The sequence below is a fragment of the Chlorocebus sabaeus genome, chromosome 22 (assembly GCF_047675955.1).
Source record: "Chlorocebus sabaeus isolate Y175 chromosome 22, mChlSab1.0.hap1, whole genome shotgun sequence".
Lineage (NCBI taxonomy): Eukaryota > Metazoa > Chordata > Mammalia > Primates > Cercopithecidae > Chlorocebus > Chlorocebus sabaeus.
Window position 1 is genome coordinate 49807491 of NC_132925.1, and position 21359 is coordinate 49828849.

The window sequence follows — 21359 nt, forward strand, 5'->3', positions numbered from 1 at the left end:
GCAAAGTCCTCAAAAAGCCTCTATCTCTACCACCCAGACCACTGCGAGCAGCTCCAGGGCAGCCTGCATGCCCGCCCAGTATTGTGTTGATTACACAGGCTACATGTCAGGGATGGTTGGACATGACCCAGGCCTGGGGGGAAGTGACTTGCCCAAGGCCAAATAGCCCCAAGGTGGCCTGCTGTGAGCCATGCCCATTCTGGCAGCGGGTGTGGTCACCTACTTCTCAGCCTCCAGAGGTAACTCCTTCTCCACATAGTCTTCCAGGGCCAATGAGGAGCTGCTTCCTTGGATATCTTCTGGCTCGGCTTTCTTGGCTGATTCAGAATCCTCCAGGCTCAGGACAGAGCTGGGAACACTGCAGGGGAGGCAGGGTTGGGGGGCAGTGCTCAGGGCCCAGGGCGTGCTGCACGCTGTCTTGTCAGTGTTCTGGGAGCCTAGACAGACAAGGACACACGTGCTCCTCCTCCTGAGGGCGGCGAAGGGAGAATCTGACCTCTTCAGGGACCCAGTGACACGCTGGAGGTTGGCTTCCCTGGCTTCTGTTTTGGGCTGGATTGGCCCTAACCCACAGGCTGCTATACCCACACCCCAACACTGACCATGGCAAATGCCTGCGGTGGGGTGGGAGGGCTCCATAAGTGACCACAGGAGAGATGACAGGAAGCAAAGGAAATGTGTTATCATGTGTAACATTGTGGGCTGAACACATGCCCCCCAAATACATATGTAGAAATCCTAAACCCCAAGACCCCAGAATGTGGCCTTATTTGGAAATAGGGTTGTTGCAGACATCATTAGTTAAGATGAGGCCATACTGGAGGAGGGTGGGTCCAATCCAACATGACTGATGTTCCTTTACAAAGGGGAAATTTGGGAGAACGCCATGTGAGGATCACAGTTCTGTGGCCACAGGCCAAGGAGCTACCAGGAGCGGGGAGCAAGGCCTGGGACGGAGCCGCCTAGCGGCTTCTGGGAGAGCGTGGCCCTGCCCACACCTTGGTCCAAGCTTCTGGCATCCAGATTACAGGAACGACTGCTATGGCAATGCTTTCAGTTAAAGATTCCATTTCCTTTTTTCACCTAAGTGCTCTTAAACCATCAACCCACTTGGCTATTCTAGGATTAGGAGGAGTCCTACTGGTTAATAGTTTCACGAATCTGCCTCTTTCCATTTCCAAGAACCTAGACCATCTTGTGTGCATGTTTCTAGTTTGTACGTATGCGTGTATGTTTCTATCTAGTTTGTGTGTGTCTGGTTTGTGTATCTGTGTAGAGTGTATGCATGTGTATTTATGTCTAGTTTGTGTATACTTCTGTGTCTAGTTTGTGTGTGTTTGTGCATCTAGTATGTACTGGAATCTAATGTGTGTGTGTACATGTGTGTCTAGTTTACATGTGTGTTTATAGTTTGTATGTATGCATATAATTTGTATATGTGTGTATCTGGTTTGTGTGTATGTGTGTGTGTCTAGTTTTCTGATTCTTTCCTCACCATTCCTGAACAATTGTTGAAGACCGTTGTAAGCATACCATTAAGTTCTTTCAGAATCCTTAGATATAACAAATTAGGAGACCAGAGCTCATTTTAATGATAATATCACTAACAACGGTAGGTAGTAATCTCAGTAAATGTGAGCTGTGTGCCAGCACTTCCCACGTGCTGACTCCTCTAATCCCCATAACCCAATACAGTGAGTCTCACTCTACAGACAAAGAAGCTGGTGCACAGAGAGGGTGAGTGTTTTGCACAGGTCACACAGCTATAAAAAGTGGCCAGATTCCTTAAGCTATCATTTCCTACTAAAGAGCATCTTCCTTTTGAAGACATCTAGAGCCAAATAAGAGCTATGTCTCTTTGTAACTACTTTCTGGCATCCCCCACTGTGATCGTCTGAATGTCTATGTTCCCCCAAATTGATATGCTGAAATCCTCACCCCCAAGGTGATAGTGTTGGCAGGCAGGGCCTTTGGGAGGTAAGGCAGTTATGAGGGTGGGACCCTCATGAATGGGATTAGTGTCCTTATACAAGAGGCCCCAGAGAGACCCTCGTCCTTTCTGCCATGCAAGGACACAGCAAGAAGGCACCATCTATGAACCAGGAAGCAGCCCTTGCCAGACACCTAATCCATTGGTGCCTTGGTCTTAGACTTACCAGCCTCCAGACAGTGGGAAATAAATGTTCAACAGGCTAAGACATTCACTCCCCGTGCACCATAGCAGGCTAGCCTTCTTCTGAATGTTTCTGAAAATGCCCTTGCTGGTCCTCTTTGGCATCTTCCTGTAGCCTCAGCTCATCTTCAGCCTGGGCCCATCCCAACAGCATCCCCCTGTACTGTCCTGTCCTGTCCTGTCCTGACCTTGGTGCATCTGTCTTTCTCCCTGGGATTATTGGTGACTGGTCTTCAGGAACCACCAAGCCCTCTCCCTCTTGGAGTCTCAGGCAGTGGGGTCTCAGTGACTTTTCTGTCTGCACCTTTCAGCATCTGCCCCTCCTTACCCTCCACAGGCTCCTTCTGGGCCTGCCTTCCCTGCTGAGTGTTCTGAGTTGCGAGGGTCACTTGGCATGACCTCCTCAGTTCCTCCAGAAGTGGGTTCCCCAACTTGGACAAGACCCAGACTCAGCTTACTGCAGTGAGATGGGCATTAAGGACTCCTAGAAAACTGAGGGTCCTGTGTGGGAGTGGGGGGATGCCCAGACTCAGCGCTGTGGGGGTGCAGTCATAGGACTTAGGGCTGCATACCCCAGGTCTGCGTATAAATAACTTTCCACATGCCTCATCATTTGCTTCACAGTTCACAAAGCTCTTTAACAAACACACTTTCATGAGATCCTCACAGCCTCTGAAGGTGGGCATTATTTCCTCATTTAGAAGATGAGGAAACAGAGGATTAGGGAGGTAAACTGATTCCCCACAGTCACCCAGCCAGTAGAGTGCAGCAGGGGCTCCAACCTCATCCTGCAAGTGTCTCACTACACCGTGCTGCCCAGGCGGTCTCAGATCTGCTCATGCTCCCCTAATGCAGTCTTCAGGCGCTTCATGCAGCGCAGGCTCCTTCCTGGACTAGGCTGTATTCTTCTTGAGCCACTCAAAGCTAGGTCTCTCGGCTCAAGAAGATCATCTCATGAGAGCTGGGCCCAGAAGGTGCTCAACAAGTTGGCATCACCTTGTTGAAAAGCCCAAGCTCAGAAGCCCAGAGGCAGATTTAAGCCAGTACTTCCTGCTATAGGGCCTGGGATCACTTCACGGATGGCCTTTGTCTGTGTGGGGAGGCTGAGGCAGGAGGATCACTTGAGCCCAGTCATTCAAGGATGCAGTGAGCTATGATCGTGTCACTGTACTCCGGCCTGGGCGACAGAGTTGAGACCCTCTCTCAAAACAAACGAAAAACCAAAGCAGAAGCGGGGCTCAGCTTGCACATGAGGTGGTTGTAGGGTGTGGTGGGACAGAGAGGGGGTGTAGCCAGAGCTCCTGCCCACCAAACCTGTCTAGATTATTCCAACAGAAACAGGCACTATGCAAGCATTCCCATGTCCCCAAGATCTCCAAGAGGGCCCTTTTCCCAAACTTGTGTCCCAAAGAAACCCACAACATGGCCTTGCTCACACACCCCCTTCCACTCTGCACCCACTCCCATCCCTCCCCTGCCCACCTGTGAAGTCCTCCTGCTGTAGTTTTTGCCATGTGTGCCACAGGTGGAGGCCTCCCACCTCCAGCCCCCCTCCCCACTCCATCCCTTCCGCCCCGCCTGCTCCCCTCAGTTCCCCTTTCACAGCCCAAGTCTCCTTTCTGCCCTCCATCCCTCCCCAGGCCCATCCCTCAACCTGCGTGTTTCCTGTTTTACTTGAATTTGTAGTCGTCCGGCAGGAAGTAGCCCATCTTGCAATCCTGTTGAGACCGGAAGATCTGTTTCAGCAGATTCTGCTTGCTGAGGCCATATCCATTCAAAACACGGCCCCCAAAAAGGAGCTTTCCCCCGGCAAACATCTGTTGACAGGAAGGAAACGAGGAGAGATCCTCAGCACATCAGCACAGCAGTGTCCACTGATAAGACAGGCGAGTTTGGAATTTCACTAGGACAGTGCCACAGACCTCTGAGAGCTTGCACCGTGAGGCAGGCCTTGGGTGGCTGGGGAAGGAGTGCTGCCCTCCATGAGTTGCCGAGGGAGGTAGGCTGAGTCCAGCCCCTGTCCAGCCTGGGATGGTGAGGTTGCCCTATGACTTGGGGACCTGAGCAGGGTTTTGGCTCAGCCATACCTCCCTGGGCAACTTGGGGAGGGCAGCTCTCCTTCCCTTCTGCCTGCTTGGCCACCCAGCTCACATGCACTTCACATACAGCCCCACAGAGCCCTGCGGCCAGAAAGCTGTTCCCCTGCTGTGTATGTACCTTTCAGCTCATCCCATGGAATGGGAGCCCCTTGAGGGCAGGGCTCCCACCCCCACAGGTCAGTCCCCAACAGGTAGACACCTATCCAAATATTTCTGTGCAAAAATATTCATGACAGCATTATTTGTTATGGCAAAAAAAAAAAAAAAAAAAAAAAAACCACACACACACAAATAACTTAAATGTCAATAAAAGCAGCACAAATAGATAAAATGACAGACTCTTCACTTTGGGAGGCCAAGGCGGGTGGATCACAAGGTCAGGGGTTCGAGACCAGCCTGGCCAATATGGTGAAACCCCATCTCTACTAAAAATACAAAAATTAGCTGGGCGTGATGGCGGGCACCTGTAGTCCCAGCTACTTGGGAAGCTGAGGCAGGAGAATCACTTGAGCCCAGGGGGCGGAGATTGCAGTGAATCGAGATTGTGCCACTGTACTCCAGCCTGGATGAGAGTGTGAGCCTTTGTCTAAAAAAAAAAAAAAAAAAAAAATGACAGACTCTTACACAGTGGTTAAAACTCAGGTGTTACAAACTATATAAGGACATGGGGAAATGCTCATGGTATTTTAATTTAAAAAGAAGAATTGCAAAGAATATATGCAGAAAAGGACTGCAAAGGTCAGACACCAAAGTCTTAGCATGCGGTGGTCCTCGCAGGTGCTAGGTACATATCTGTGGGATGAGCAAATGAGACTCTCTGGGTGATCTGATGATATCATTATTTTCTAAATTGTATTTTCTAAGCTTTCCATAATGAGCATGTGTAAGTATTTACAGTGAACGTTTTTAGGATAAAGCCATTTAAAAACAAACAGATGAAGGAAATTTGATTTGTTAGGTTGAATGTCACCTGTCCCTTCAGTCTCCTGGGATGGGGGACACATGGGGTCCTGGGCTCCAGCCCCAGCTCTGTGTGCTGGGTGACTCTTGGTCAGTCTTCCTGCTCTCTGGGCCTCAGCCAGGGTGGGGAGATAATTCCACAGCCCCTTCCTTCTTCTCCTCTCTCCTCCTCCTCCCACATGTGTGATTCTACAGGAGCAGAGGTAGCTGCAGCTGGGTGGCAGGCAGTGGATGGCAAGTCCCTGCTGGCTCACCAGAATCATTCCCTGCACCACAGAGTTCTTCTTCACCATCAGGGGAGGGTCCTCCTGCAGGGGGCTGTTCAGGTCATACTGCAGCAGGCGGTAGGAGTCATACCGGCACTGCCAGGAGAGAAATATGAGAACTGGTCACCCCCATGCCAAGAAGATGTACCTGAATTGCCATATTCCTGGCTAGGCCAGGTTCCCCCTGAGTCCTGGAGCTCTGTACAACTCCCTCTCTCTAACTCCTCCTGCTCCAGGAGCCCTTGGGCCTGCATGCACACCTTCCATGACTGTCCCTTGAGGATGTCCCTGGATCTGATTAGAGCCCGCTAGGGGAGAAGGCCATTTCTGAGGTGGCTGCCCCACATGTGACGTCCACTAGCCTGGCCCTCTGGGGTCCACAGAATGTGACTGCTCCCTTGCCCTGGGAGTAGCACTGCAGAGGTTTGAAGATGGGAACTGTGTTCTTGGGTGGACCCATTTCCAGGCTTTTGAGTCTACTTTACACAGCATAAAGAATTCCTCCACTCCCTACCTACTGCTGGCAAGCCCCTCAGGACCCTCCCAGTCACTATATCCAGGGAGAGGACCTGAGCTGAACCCATACCTCAAGGTAGGGTCTGGGCAATTCAGAGGAAAGCTGGCCTCTTGCCTCTCCTTTCTGGATGCCTCAGATCTATTAATACAGCCAATGTGCTGTCTTCCCGTTTTATCTGCCTTTATTTCCAGGTGCCTCCAGCTATCCTTTCAGTCTCCAATATGAAACTCAGAACCACACCCAATGTTCTAGCTGTCAGGTAAAGAGAAAGCGGGGAACATTTCTGCATTCACCAAAGACACCCTAATCTGACATCTGCTTCCAAGTCTGTCCTCTAGGCCTGCTGCCCACTCCTTTATGAACTGCCTCAGGCCACGCCCTGTCCTCACTCACGTTGCCCATGGCTGGGGTCGGTCACCTGAGCACTCCAATTGCTTAGGGACAACTATTAGCAAACAACAACTAGCCCCATGATAAGCGAAAGTCAGTTCTAAGCTCCCCCGTGGGCAGGATTTTATCTGTCTCTACATGGACAGACACACAGAAGGAACTCAATACATGCTCACTGGATTCAACTAAATTGGAGGTTGGCTCTGGAAAACAAACATGGCTTTGCTGTATGGGACAAGTGAAAAGGCTTGTGGCTGAGTCTATACTCTTGGATGAGATGGTCAAAGGGCTACTGGTGTCTGCTCAGAAGGTCTGGAGCACAGACCCGAGGGTGGGCATGCCAGAGTCAGGGAGGGGCCGCTCCTGGGAGCAGGGTGTCCATGCAGAACTCCCACCCCTGGAGCACATGGACACCCAGAACTCTGCAGCAGCAAATGGGAAATGGGCAAACACAGCAGATTCTAGGAGACTGGAGGGCAAAGAGGGCTTGAAGGAAGTCACCACGTGGAAACCCAGCTCACGTGCTCATGTGCCATCCTTTGCTCCAGTTGGTCTGGGGTTGGGGCCAGCCTTCAAACTGTGCCAATGCTGCTGGGAATGACTGCACGCTTGGAGGGTTACATAGGCCTGATAGGTAGGAACGATTCTACTGCAGCAATGAGTAGGCTGGAGTGCATTCCATGGGCCCGAAGACTCCCTTTAGACCTCAACCACAATCAGCTGGGACCTTGAGCTGTGCTTCTTTCCTGTCCCCCTTTGCATAGGCCACTGCCTCTTCCAGGAACATTAATCACCTGCCAAAACCCCACTCAACCTGGACAGCCCTCCGGACCCCCAGGAGGCAGCAGGCACATGTTCCCAGGCTCCTGCTTGCCCAGAGCTGTCCTCTCACGGCCTCACTGGCGGTGCTGGAGTTGCTGCCACACTGGGAGCTACTCTAGGGCCCAGTCTGCATCTGAGTCATGCTGGGTTCCCAGGGCCCGGCCCATGCCCAGCACACAGTGGGTACTTGCGATAGTCTACAAATATTTTCAGAGCCCTGAGGATTCAGTGGTGAGCATGGCCCATGCTCTAAATATTCACACCAACAGTCACAAACTGGAAGGAAAGGACAGTGCCCTGATTTTGTCTCAAGGGTCAGAAGAGGGCCTGGCCCTTACGTGGTGACATTCACCCTGGAGCTAGAGGATGAGTGGGAAGGAGAGAAGCAGGGGGAGGGAGGACACAGCAGACAGGAGAGTACACACAAAGGCCCCAAGGAGAAAGGAGCTGAAGGAGATGGCCCCTCAGGCAGGTGCTCAGCCAGTCCTAGCACTGTGGGGGTCTTCTCGGACTGCCCCACTACCCCTACCCCTGGCCTCCAGGACCTCCTCACTGGGCTGGGACCAACCTGGATGCAGGGGGAGCCGCGGCCCCGCTGCTGGTGGCTGTAGAGCGTGTTCAGCAGCCACTGGAGCTGCCCAGTGCTGGTGTAGTTCTGGCTTGAGATGATTCCAAATACCAGCACCTGGCTGGGGTCTCGGGGTGCCAGCAGGAAGCGCTCCAGCTCCACGTCAGAGACCAGGGGTGCCTTCACCAGGCACCTGCAGCCAGCACGGGCGTCTTCCTTAAGCATGAGCTTCCGCAGCACCAGTGGGCAGTCTGAGGGCGAGGCCGCCCACCTGGTGGGGCTGCGCCCCTCGCGGGCCTTCCCTCTGCAAGGAGGAGCACAGTGCACAGGGGCCCTCAGCAGGTGGTGGAGGTCTGTGGTTCCCAGAGCCCCCTGGCTCCTGACGGTCAAAGGGCCTGCTGCAGGCAGATTTTAGTCTGGGCCCTGCTGCCAATGTGCTGCACCACCTTGGACAGGTCCCCTAACCTCTCTGGGCCTCTTTCTACGGTGCAAAATGAGAATAACAAGTTACTCCTTCACCCATCCATTTGGTCAAAGAATGCTTTAGTGTCATCCTTAACTCCTTTCTCTCACACCCAACACATCCCATCTAATCTGTCAGCAAGCCTGTCCTCTCTACACTCAAGACAGACCCACAATCTGACCACTTTTCCTGCCCTCCAGCCCCATGGATGTGGTCCAAGCCTCCTTCATTCTTGCCTGGCTGCCTGCAAATGCCTCCTAATGGGTCCTGTGTTTTCTTCCCCGGCCTGTCTTCAGTCTATTCTCTGACTGAGGGATCCTGTTAAAACCTAGCTCACGTCATGTCACTACTCTCTTCAAAACCCTCCGGTGGCTTTCTACCTTTTACAGAACAAAAGCCGAAGTCCCTGCCATGTGCTTCAAGGCTGCAAGAATCTGTCCCCTGCATTTTGTCCTCCTTACATCTCTTACTCTCCAGGATTCCCGCCTTTGCTCACTGCACTTCGGCTACACTGGCCTCTACTTGTCCTTTGGTCTTGGAGGACAGTGGCCTTTGCTGTTCCTCCATAGAGCCATCTATGTCACTCTCTCAAGGCTTTATCCAAATGTTACCTTCTTAATGAGATTTTCTGAGTGCCCTATTTCATTCCTTTTCTCCCAAGACTCTTTCCCTTCCCTGTTTTATTTTTCTTCTTAGCATTGCTTGCTATCTAATATATCTTTTACTTTTAAATTTTATTATTGCACTTCTCTGTCCTACTAGAATGCAAGTTCCATGAGTTCATGACTTTGGTGTGTTTTGTTCAGTGGACTAAAACAGTAGCATTTGAAAAATAGTAAAGATTCAATAAATATTCAAACCAATATTCGTTGGGCCCCTACTATGTGCCAAACACTGTACTGGGTTGCTGTGAGGGTTGTGGTATTTACATGGGAATAAGCACCATCCAAATAGAAAGTGTTGCTGTGATTCTACCTTTATCAACGTCTATTCCAAGACTGCGGATGCTGATGCTGTAAAATGCTAAACATGACGAAAGGCAGTAGCATGTTTAGCATTTTACAGCATCACAATCTTGGAATAGACATTGTCTTGGTTAACTTTATAACAACTCTGTGCAATAGGCAGGACAGAAACTCTTATTGCCATTTACAGATCAGAAAACAGAAGGTTCCCACCAGGTGAATGGGTGCCCAAGTTCATATGGTAATTAAGTGGCAAGGGCTAGGATTAGAAACCAGGACATCCTGAAACAAGAGCAATGCAAGATGAGCATTATTTCTCAGGGGCTATTAATAGTGATAAGTACTTGCTGAACAAACTTGTTAAGAATATGTCTTATTCAAGAACCTGCATATCTGGAGCAGAGCAGGGGGTGGGGGAGGCTGGATCTATTAATTATAACTTATCCAGGGATAAGTTCAAAATAATCAAAGGTTTAAATGTGGGGCAATTAAGCCATAACATTTCTACTAGAAAATATGGGGAAATTATTCTATAATTTTAGAGCAGGGAAGGCTTTTTATAATTATGACTAAAAAATCCAGAAGTCATAATAGAAAAAGACTGATAAAGTCAACTACATGAAAGAAAAAAGCCTCCAAAATCCCTCTGTGACAAAAAAATACACAAACAAAAAAAACCAAAACTATCATAATCAAAGATGAAAGACAAATGACAAACTGAGAAACATATTTGAAACTCCTAACATAGAATAGTGGTCAATGTCTCCACTATGTAAAATACTACAAATCAATTAGAAAAAGTTAATAACCCAATAAAATATGGACAGAGGTAGTGAACAAATAATTCACGGAAAAGAATATAGGTTTTAAAAATTAGAAAGGAGGGAGGGCTGGGTGCGGAGGCTCACACCTGCAATCTCGGCACTTTGGGAGGCTGAGGCAGGAGGATCACTTGAGGCCAGGAGTTCCAGACAAGGCTGGGCAACATAGCAAGACATCATCTCTACTAAAAATTAAAAAATTAGCCAGCCATCGTGGCACATGCCTGTGGTCCCAGCTTCTCGGGAGGCTGAGGTGGGAGGAATGCTGGAACCCAGGAGTTCGAAGTTACAGTGAGCCATGATCACACCACTGCACTCCAGCCTGGCAGACAGAGCAAGACCCTGTCTCTAAAATAAATAAAAATAAAAATTTAAAAATAAACTCATAAAAAGAGGGGAGTGAATCCACTAAAAATGGTTGTTACTCTAATTTTGGAACTCAGAAACCACATCCGTTGACTAGATCAACAATGAAGCTGGCAAACACTGTCAGAAACAACTTTATCCAGAGTTCTGGAATCTAATGAAAAAACGTGCAACAACCAGAGGAATGCTTAAATAAGAAAGATGCTGCTAAATTTTGGTAAGAGAGCATTGTAGCATTTTTAGCTTACTCCCCTACCATCCTTCATAGCCCTGCTCAGTAGCATCCACGGAATGACAGCCCCTGTTCCTGGTGCACCTTGCTAGTACTGGAGGGGACAATATGAACCTTGTTCTCAAGCAATTGTAGTTCTGTGGGCTGGTCTGTCTGGAGGTTCCCTGAGGGATCAGCTCAGAGCTTGACTTTCTTTTATCTGCCTTGCAACTTTCTCAGGGCTGGAGCAGCCCCTCCTGGGAAGCATCTGTCAGGTGCATTTAAAGAGAAAGATACCAGACACAGCCTCCTGGTGCAAGGGGTAACAGATGAGGCACAGATAGGTAGGCTAAAATGTCTAGGAAGAAAGAGGTTGGGGAAGGAGGCATATGGGAGAATAAGGCTTTGAAAGGCTCACGTGCATACCAGGGAATATAGGTACCAGGTTTGGAACCATGTTTTGAAAAGGCCTGAGAACACACTAAGCTTTCATCTCTGGCTGACCATTGGACTTTTTGAAAGTAGAAGGTGAAGGCTAATGCAGATTAGTCTTGATGTGAAGAGCCTGACTAAAAGCACTGAATGAATGCCTCAATACACAGCCAATCTGCAAAGACTGGACGAGTTTTGTTTTTGTTTTTGTTTTGGCTCCAGATAATCTCTATCAAATCACTAGCTGATCCCTTACCTAACTGAATGGAGACTACACATTACAAATGTCTTTATAAAGATAGTTTGGAAAAGTAACTAAACAACAAACAGCTACAAACTACAACAAGGAGCAACAACAAATCATAAGGAAAAGGGGAAATTTGATTTCCAGGGTTACCAAATTCTAATATTTAAAATGTTCAGTTTTCAACAACAACCAAAAAAAACCCTGAGGTGTGCAAAGAAACAAAAAAGCATAGACCACTCAAAGGAAAAAAATGTACTAGAAACTGTCCCCAAGGAAACCCAGAGATTGGACTTACTAGACAAAGACTTTAAATCAATAGCTTAACTATATATATATTTTTTATTATTATACTTTAAGTTCTAGGGTACATGTGCACAATGTGCAGGTTTGTTACATAGGTATACATGTGCCATGTTGGTGTGCTGCACCCATTAACTCATCATTTACATTAGGTATTTCTCCTAATGCTATTCCTTTCCCACCCCCTGATCCCCCAATAGGCCCTGGTGTGTAATGTTCCCCTCCCCATGTCCATGTGCTCTCATTGTTCAACTCCCACTTATGAGTGAGAACATGTAGTGTTTGGTTTTCTGTCCTTGTGATATTTTGCTGAGAATGATGGTTTCCAGCTTCATCCAGGTCCCTGCAAAGGACATGAACTCATCCTTTTTTATGGCTGCATAGTATTCCATGGTGTATGTGTGCCACATTTTCTTTATCCAGTCTATTATTGACGGACATTTGGGTTGGTTCCAAGCCTTTGCTATTGTGAGTAGTGCAGCAATAAACACATGTGTACATGTGTCTTTATAGTAGCATGATTTATAATCCTTTGGGTATATACCCAGTAATCAGATTGCTGGGTCAAAAGTATTTCTAATGCTAGATCCTTGAGGAATTGCCACACTGTCTTCCACAATGGTTGAACTAATTTACAGTCCCACCAATAGTGTAAAAGTGTTCCTATTTCTCCACATCCTCTCCAGCACCTGTTGTTTCCTGACTTTTTAATGATCACCATTCTAACTGGCGTGAGATGGTATCTCACTGTCATTTTGATTTGCATTTCTCTGACGACCAGTGATGATGAACGTTTTTTCATATGTCTGTTGGCTACATAAATGTCTTCTTTTGAGAAGTGTCTGTTCATATCCTTTGCCCACTTTTTGATGGGGTTGTTTGTTTTTTTCTTGTAAATTTGTTTAAGTTCTTTGTAGATTCCGGATATTAGCTCTTTGTCAGATGGATAGATTGCAAAACTTTTCTCCCATCCTGTAGGTTGCCTGTTCACTCTGATGATAGTTTCTTTTGCTGTGCAGAAGTTCTTTAGTTTAATTAGATCTCACTTGTCTATTTTGGCTTTTGTTGCCATTGCTTTTGATGTTTTAGTCCTGAAGTCTTTGCCCATGCCTATGTTCTGAATGGTATTGCCTAGGTTTTCTTCTAGGGTTTTTATGGTTTCAGGTCTTACATTTAAGTTTTTAATCCATCTTGAGTTAATTTTTATATAAGGTGCAAGGAAAAGATCCAGTTTCAGCTTTCGACATGTGGCTAGCCAGTTTTCCCAACATCATTTACTAAATAGGGAATCCTTTCCCCATTACTTGTATTTGTCAGGTTTGTCAAAGATCAGATGGTTGCAGATATGTGGTGTTATTTCTGAGACCTCTGTCCTGTTCCATTGGTCTATATATCTGTTTTGGTACCAGTACCATGCTGTTTTGGTTACTGTAGCCTTGTAGTGCAGTTTGAAGTCAGGTAGTGTGATGCCTCCAGCTTTGTTCTTTTTGCTTAGGATTGTCTTGGCTATGCGGGCTTTTTTTTGGTTCCATATGAAATTTAAAGTAGTTTTTTCCAATTCTGTGAAGAAAGTCGTGGTAGCTTGATGGGGATAGCATTTAATTTATAAATTATCTTGGTTAGTATGGCCATTTTCATGATATTGATTCTTCTTATCCATGAGCATGGAATGTTCTTCCATTTGTTTGTGCCCTCTTTTATTTTGTTGAGAAGTGGTTTGTAGTTCTCCTTGAAGAGGTCCTTCATATCTCTTGTAAGTTGGATTCCTAGGTATTTTATTCTCTTTGTAGTAATTGTGAATGGGAGTTCACTCATGATTTGGCTCTCTGTTTGTCTGTTCTTGGTGTGTAGGAATGCTTGTGATTTTCCCACATTGATTTTGTATCCTGGGACTTTGCTGAAGTTGCTTATCAGCTTAAGGAGATTTTGGGCCGAGATGATGGGGTTTTCTAAATATACAATCACGTCATCTGCAGAGACAATTTGACTTCCTCTTTTCCTAATTGAACATCCTTTATTTCCTTCTCTTACCCATCACTCACAGCTTCCCTTGGCTAGCAAAGGGAAAATCCCTGGACCCCTTGTGCTTCCTGGGTGAGGCAACACCCTGCCCTGCTTCAGCTTGCCCTCTGTAGGCTGCACCCACTGTCCAACCAGTCCCAGTGAGGTGAACCAGGTACCTCAGTTGGAGATGCAGAAATCACCCATCTTCTATGTTGATCTCGCTGAGAGCTACAGACCAGAGCTGTTTCTATTCAGCCATCTTCAACCACTTGACTATATTTAAAGAGCTAAAGGAAACCATGGAAAAACAACTAAAGGAAACCAGGAGAACAATATCTCACCAAATAGAAAATATCAATACAGAGACAGAAACTACGAAAAGTAATCAATCAGAAATTCTAGAGTTAAAAAGTAAAATAACTAAAATAAAAATTCAATGATAGATCTAAGCAGGCAGAAGAAAGTGTCAGCAAACTTGAAGATAGGATAATTATTTAGTTTGAGGAGCAGAAAGAAAAAAGAATGAAGAACAATTAACAGAGCCTAAGATACCTGTGGGACAGTATCAAACATACCCAAGATACATAATGGGAATCCCAGAAGGACAGGAAAGGAGCAGAAAGAATATTTGAAGAAATAATTGCCTAAAACTCTCCAAATTTGATGAAAGACATAAATCTACATATCTAAAAAGCTTAACAAATTCAAAGTGGGACAAATTCAAAGAGATCTACATTGACACACATTATCATAAAATTATCAAAAGACAAAAATCTTGAAAACAACGGGAGAAGCAACTCATCAAGTTCAAGGAATCCTCAATAAGATTAATAGCCAATTACTCATGAGAAATTATGGCTGCTAGAAGGCAGTGGGAGGACATATTTAAAGTGCTGAAAGAAAAACAAGAAAATAAAACCCTTGTCAGCCTATAATTATTTTTTTTTGAGACAGGGTCTCATTCTGTTATCTGGACTAGAATGCAGTAGCATGATCATAGCTCACTGCAGCCTCAACCTCCAGGGCACAATGATTCTCCCATCTCAGCTTCCTGAGTAGCTAGGATGACAGGCATGTGATACTACTCCTGGCTGTTTTGTAGAGACAGGTTTTTTGTAGAGACAGGTTTTCACCATGTTGCTCAGGCTGGTTTCAAACTCCTGGACTCAAGAGATCTGCCTGCCTAGGCCTCCCAAAGTGCTGGAATTACAGGCATGAGCCACCATACCCAGCTTCAGCCTAGAATTCTATATACAGCAAAGCTATCCTTCAAAAATGAAGGAGAAAGTAAGACATTCCCAGATAAACAGTTTGTTGCCGGTAGGCCTGCACCACAAAACATGCCATTGAGTCCAGGTTGAAATGCAAAGATACTAGATGGTAACTTGAAGCTATATGAAGAAATAACAAACACTGATAAAGGTAACTACATAGGTAAACATAAAAGAAGTATTGTCATATTTTTCAGTTTGTAACTTTTATGTTTTTTCTGTATTATTTAAAAGACAAATACATAAAACAACAATTGTACATATGTGTTAATGGGCACACAATGCATAAAGATGTTATTTATAACAATGTCAACATAAAGTGGAGAGGTGGGAATGAAGCTGTACAGGAGCAGAGAACTTTGTATGTTACTAAAGCTAAGTTGGTATTAATTCAAACTAGATGGTTACACATTTAAGATGTTACTTATAATCATCAGGGTAACCACCAAGAAAATAACTAAAATATACAGAAAAATAAATGAGAAGGAATTCAAAACCATACAGCAAAAAAATCAACTAAACGTAAAAAAGGCAATGATGGAGGAATTGAAAAACAGAAAGATTTCTAGAAAACTAACAGCAAGATGGCAGAAGTCCTTCCTAGTCAGTAATTACTTTAAACATAAATGGATTAAAGTCTTAAACAAAACTCACATCAGTGGAATGGCAATCCAACTGTAATCCAACTACATGCTCCCTACACGAGATGCATTTTAGATTCAAACATACAACTAAAGTTGCATGCAGTAGCACATGTCTGCAGTTCCAGCTACTTGGGAGGCTGAGGTGGGAGGCTCTCTTGAGCCCAGGAGTTTGAGGCCAGCCTTGACAACATAGTGATACCCCATCTCTAAACAAACAAACATACAGCTAAGTTGAAAATGAAAGATTGAAAACAAACATTCCAAGCAAATAATAACCTAAAGGAAAAAAAACCCAGGAGTTTGGTTATACTAATATCAGACAAAAATAGACGTTAAGTAAAAAATTATTATGGGAGACAAATGAGGACATTATATATTGAGAGGACAGTTACTCTATCTAGAAATATAACAATTGCAAACATATACACATGGAACAATAGAGTCCCTAAATACATGAAGCAAAACTTGACAGAATTGAAGGAAGAAATAGGCAATTTTATAGTAACAGTTAGATACTTTAACATCCCACTTTTGATAATGGATAGGATAACTAGACAAAAGACAAATAAGGAAATAGAAAACTTGAAGAACATTATAAACCAACTAGAACTAATGGACAAATACAGCACATTCGATCCAAGCACAGCAAAACACACATTCTTCTCTATTGCACATGGAACATTCTTCAGGACAGACTATATACTAGACCACAAAACAAATCTCAATAAATTTTAAAAGACTGAAAACATTATAAAATTTTTTTTCCGAGCACAATGATACGAAATTAGAAATCAATAACAGAAAGAAATTTGGAAAATTCACAAATATGTGAAAATTAAGCAACACATTATTAACCAACAAATGGGTCAAAGAAGGAATCTCAAGGGAAATTAGAAAACACTTTAAGGAAATGAAAACAAAAACAACGTACCAAAACTTAAGGGATACACTGAGAGCGGTCCTCAGGAATATTTATAGCTGTAAATGCCTACATTAAAAGAGAAGAAAATCTCAAACCAATAATCTAACCTAACCTTAAAGTAGAAAAAGAAGAACAAACTAAACCCAAAGCTGGCAGAGGGAAGAAAATAATAATGATCGGAGTCAGTTGAGGTAAATAAATAAAGAATAGATAAACCATAGAGAGAAACAACAAAACAGATTTTGGTTCTCTGTATAGAGCAGACTAAATATTTAGCTAGACTGACTAAAAGAGAAGATACGCAAATTACTAAAATAAAAAATGAAAGTGGGTCATTACTACCAACCTTACAGAATTTAAAAATTATAAGAGAAAATTGTGAACAATTGTATGCCAACAAATTAGATAATCTAAAAGAAATGGACACATTTCTAAGACATGCAAATGATCAAAACTAACTCAAGAAGAAATATATAACCTGAATAAGCCTCTAACAAGTAAAAAGATTGAATCAGTAATTAAAAACCTCTCAAGAAAAGCCTGGAACTAGGTATTTTCACTTGTGAATTCTACCTAAAATTTAAAGAACTAACACCAAAACTTCTCAAACTCACCTAATAACAAAAGAAACGGAAACCTCAGCATTACCCTGATACCAAAGCCAGACAAAGACACTACAAAAAAGAAAAACAGACAAATATCCCTTATTAATATAGATGTAAAAATTCTCAGCAAAATACCAGCAAACAAAAGTTTGACTAAGATGTCATATTAAAAATTATTTATAGAATATATATCATATATATATATAATATAAAGCCTGCCTTTGTCTTCCTAGCCTCAACATTTTTTAAAAAAGGTCAAATCTGAGATTCCTATGGGATCAATTACTATTCTTGCTGCACTTATGTAAATGACCAATTGCTGAGACTAAACTTATTTTACAAACAAATTTGCCTTACTCTGATTGTCGTTGGTAGAAATTGGGATGACTGAAGAGAAAAATTATGTTTCCAAAGAAAAACTATAATATACCTGTTATTAGATTGTAGCCCTGTGCATTGTTTTCAAGTTTTTATTATCTACCTGTAGACTAGACAGGATCCTAAATTTGTCTAGGTTTCTTCAATCCAGTTTTCTCTCATTGAATTACTAAGGACAGGAACTGCTCTTTCCTAAAGACCTGTAAACCGAGGCTAGATAATTTGGTGTAAACTTCAAAAGACAAGGTTTATGCTTAATGGGTGGGCCACACAGAGAGTTTAACAAAGCCAGCTGGTGCCATAACCACCATAACCAGAGATATTCAAGCTGCAATATTGCCAACTTCATGCTATAGATAGCTTTTCCCAAGATGCCAAACAAGACTTCATATCATAATGAGACTCTTACCCCTTGTAATACCTACCTTTTTCACTGAACAGAGTAATGGCTGTAATCAAAATTTCACAGTCAGTAACTGCTATGAGTAACTTGACAGAACCTAACGTAATAAATCCTTTAGGCCACCTAGTCGGTAACTTTGACAACATCCCTAACTTGTTCAGATTGCATTAGAAGTCCCTTTTAGAGTTGCCACCCTTTGCTTTAATTCAGCCCAGTCATAAAATGCTACTCAATGGCTACAACAGTTCTCACCTAGTTCCCAGTTCCCCCATGGTCTTTTGATTTGTTTAGTTAATTGCCCTTAGGCTTGGGCTCTTGGTTCAAAACTGAATTTAGGATTCTGTTGCTGGTTATTTTTTGTATTATGATCTTTAAGCTCTGTTCTTGTTGTCTGTCTAATATTTGTAAAGCCAGTTCTTCAAACAGGATAATGTTAGCTCAACATTTTGAGATGATTGCTTAATGCCCATGGGTTTAAGAAGACAGAACTCAATGACAAACTCCAGGTAAAACTGCCCAAATAAAGTTTTTTTCCTTCCTTATGGCCTCTTTGTTGCTCAATTGTGTCTAGGGTCCTTGACTTTGACTCCATTACCTTCCCCACAATGTGAGACCGGAGACCACTGGAACAAGTCCATCCTGGCACTGAGGGACAACTAGCCTAACTTCAAGATAGTTGATCAGTGATGCTTTCAGAAAAAGATCTTGACCAAGAGGAGGAGATGTGAAAATGGATAATATATGTTGCAGTTATCTTGTCATAACCAATTAAATTAAAGACAATGGGGAAAAAACAGTTGGGGCACAAGAGCCTGCTCAGGGATTATACCACAACCCATTTGCTGAAATGACCTCCTATAACCTTAAGACTAAATTTACCTAGCAGCAGCTTAAGTGAACTGCTGTGACTCTAAGACTAGTTTTACCTACTGCTATCACTCACCAATCAGAGTTTGCCAGATCCCCAAAACTTTGCTAGTGCCAAGGAGCTTTTCTTCCAAACAATATGTAACATTTATCTTTCGAATAAAACCCCCAACCTTCTTTGTTATTGGACATATCAAAGACCGCCTGGTGACCGCCTGGTTTGTGTGTATGCCCGCAGTTGCAATTTTGTTTTCCCAAATAAAAGCTCTTCTTTAGAGATTCATCTCTATATTTTTATTTGACTTTGACAGTATGATTCCTTTTATGTAAAACATGGAGAATGGGCAAATTCATAGAGACAGAAAGCAGGTTAGTAGTTTCTAGGGAAGGGAGAATGGGAAGCGACTGTTTAATGGGTACAAAGTTTCCTTTTGGGGTGATTAAAAAAAGTTTTGGAATTAAACAGTGGTGATTGTTGTATGATGCTGTGAGTATATTAAATTCTGCTGAATTGCACACTTCATTAAATGGTTAAAATGGTCAATTTTATATTATGTATATATTGCATGTAACTCATAAAAATTATGTAAAGAAGCTCAACTTCACCTTTAATAATATAAATACAAATTAAAACTATACTAAGGTAACATACTTTGCTGATGAGAATGTAAATTGGTATAATCTTATGGTGATTAATTTGACACCATCTCTGAAAATTATAAATGCACATGACCCTTGGTATAATAATTTAACCTTTAGGAATTTATTTACAGATATAGTGGTACAAGTGTGGTATCACAAATGTATATGGTTACTACCTCCATTGCTTGGAATAGAAAAAAAGGATTGGGCTAATCATGGAACACCTATACAGCGGGTATTATATAGCAAGAAGTAAAATAATGACAGCTATTCATGACATATTGTGAAAAAGTAAAGTTCAGAACAGTGTTTTTAATATAATGCTTTTTAAGCCAGCAAAGGGGAAGAAATAAGGCATATTTGCACTTGCTTGCATGGGCATAAGGAAACTCTAGTTGGGTTTTGCCAGTAGCGGCACCCGCAGGAGATCAGAGGGAAGGAGGAGCATAAGGTTGGAGAGCCACTTCCCTAGTTCCCTCCCTGTGGGGTCATGCACCTCTCAACTGCAGGCCAATGGCTCTGTCAGAAGGTCCTCCCTCACTGCTCTCTCTCTGTCTGGGTTCTGTAATTTGTCCCGCACATCAAATCTATCGTCTTCAGCCTGGCCTCACCAACTGCTCCCCTTCCTGCTCTAACAGGCAAACAGACTTGTCAGTTGCTTCCTTACTTCCCACTAACGTCCCTGAGGATATCTGGAAACATTAACACATGACTACATTTTCACAGCACTCACTCTTATAAAAGCACATTTTCACAACTAAGAAACAATCTTTGCTATTCACAGGAACCTGGAGAGTACACAGGAAGGAGGAATTACTATCCCAATGATATTGTTTGGCTGTGTCTCCACCGAAATCTCAACTTGAACTGTATCTCCCAGAATTCCCACGTGTTGTGGGAGGAACCCAGTGGGGAGGTAACTGAATCATGTGGGCTGATCTTTCCCATGCTATTCTTGTGATAGTGAATAAATCTCATGAGATCTGACGGGTTTATCAGGGGTTTCTGCTTTTGCTTCTTCCTCGTTTTCTCTTGTCGCCGCCATGTAAGAAGAGTCTTTCACTTCCCACCATGATTCTGAGGCCTCCCCAGCCATGTGGAACTATAAGTCCAATTAAACCTTTTTTCATTCCCAGTTTCGAGTATGTCTTTATTAGCAGTGTGAGAACGAACTAATACAGTAAACTGGTACCAGTAGAGTGGGGCATTGCTGAAAAGATACCCAAAAATGTGGAAGCGACTATGGAACTGGGTAACAGGAAAGGTTGGAACAGTTTGAAGGGCTCAGAAGACAGCAAAATGTGGGAAATTTTGGAACTTCCTAGAGACTTGTTGAATGGCTTTGCCCAAAATGTTGACAGCGATACGGACAATAAAATTCAGGCTGAGGTGGTCTCAGATGGAGATGAGGAACTTTTTGGGAACTGGATCAAAGGTGACTCTTGTTATGTTTTAGCAAAGAGACTGGTGGCATTTTGCCCCTGCCCTAGAGATTTGTGGAACTTTGAACTTGAGAGAGATGATTTAGAGTATCCGGTGGAAGAAATTTCTAAGCAGCAAAGCATTCAAGAGGTAACTTGGGTGTTGTTAAAGGCATTCAGTTTTGTAAGGGAAGCAGAGCATAAAGTTTGGAAAATTTGCAGCCTGACTATGTCATAGAAAAGAAAAACCCATTTTCTGGGAAGAAATTCAAGCTGGCTGCAGAAGTTTGCATAAGTATCTAGGAGCCTAATGTTAATTTCCAAGACCATGAGGAAAATGTCTCCAGGCCATGTCAGAGAACTTCCTGATAGCCCCTCCCATCAGACCTGCAGGCCCAGGAGGACAAAGTGGTTTTGTGGGCTGGGCCCAGGGTCCCCATGCTGTGTGCAGCTTAGGGACTTGGTGCCCTGTGTCCCAGCTGCTCCAGCAGTGGCTGAAAGGGACCAACATATAGCTTGGGCTATGGCTTCAGAGGGTAGAAGCCCCAAGCTTTGGCAGCTTCCACATGGAGTTGAGCATGTGGGTGCACAGAAGTCAAGAA

General features: G+C 44.0%; 1 protein-coding gene across 3 annotated transcripts in view; it reads right to left on the reverse strand.

Moving 5' to 3' along the window:
* Positions 1-21359, reverse strand: part of C22H3orf20 (chromosome 22 C3orf20 homolog) — an 82838-nt gene that overhangs the window by 1805 nt on the left and 59674 nt on the right. For 2 of the 3 annotated variants that reach the window (XM_073009827.1, XM_073009826.1), the window contains 2 exons: positions 7796-8099; positions 4986-5594 (listed from right to left, as the gene is read on the reverse strand). In XM_073009827.1, coding sequence (XP_072865928.1) covers positions 5118-5594; positions 7796-8099 — 781 coding nt within the window. In that variant the 3' untranslated portion in view covers positions 4986-5117. Of the gene's footprint in view, positions 1-223; positions 359-3847; positions 3991-4985; positions 5595-7795; positions 8100-21359 lie in introns of those variants that run through there. The other variant, XM_007985331.3, reaches the window with a different exon arrangement.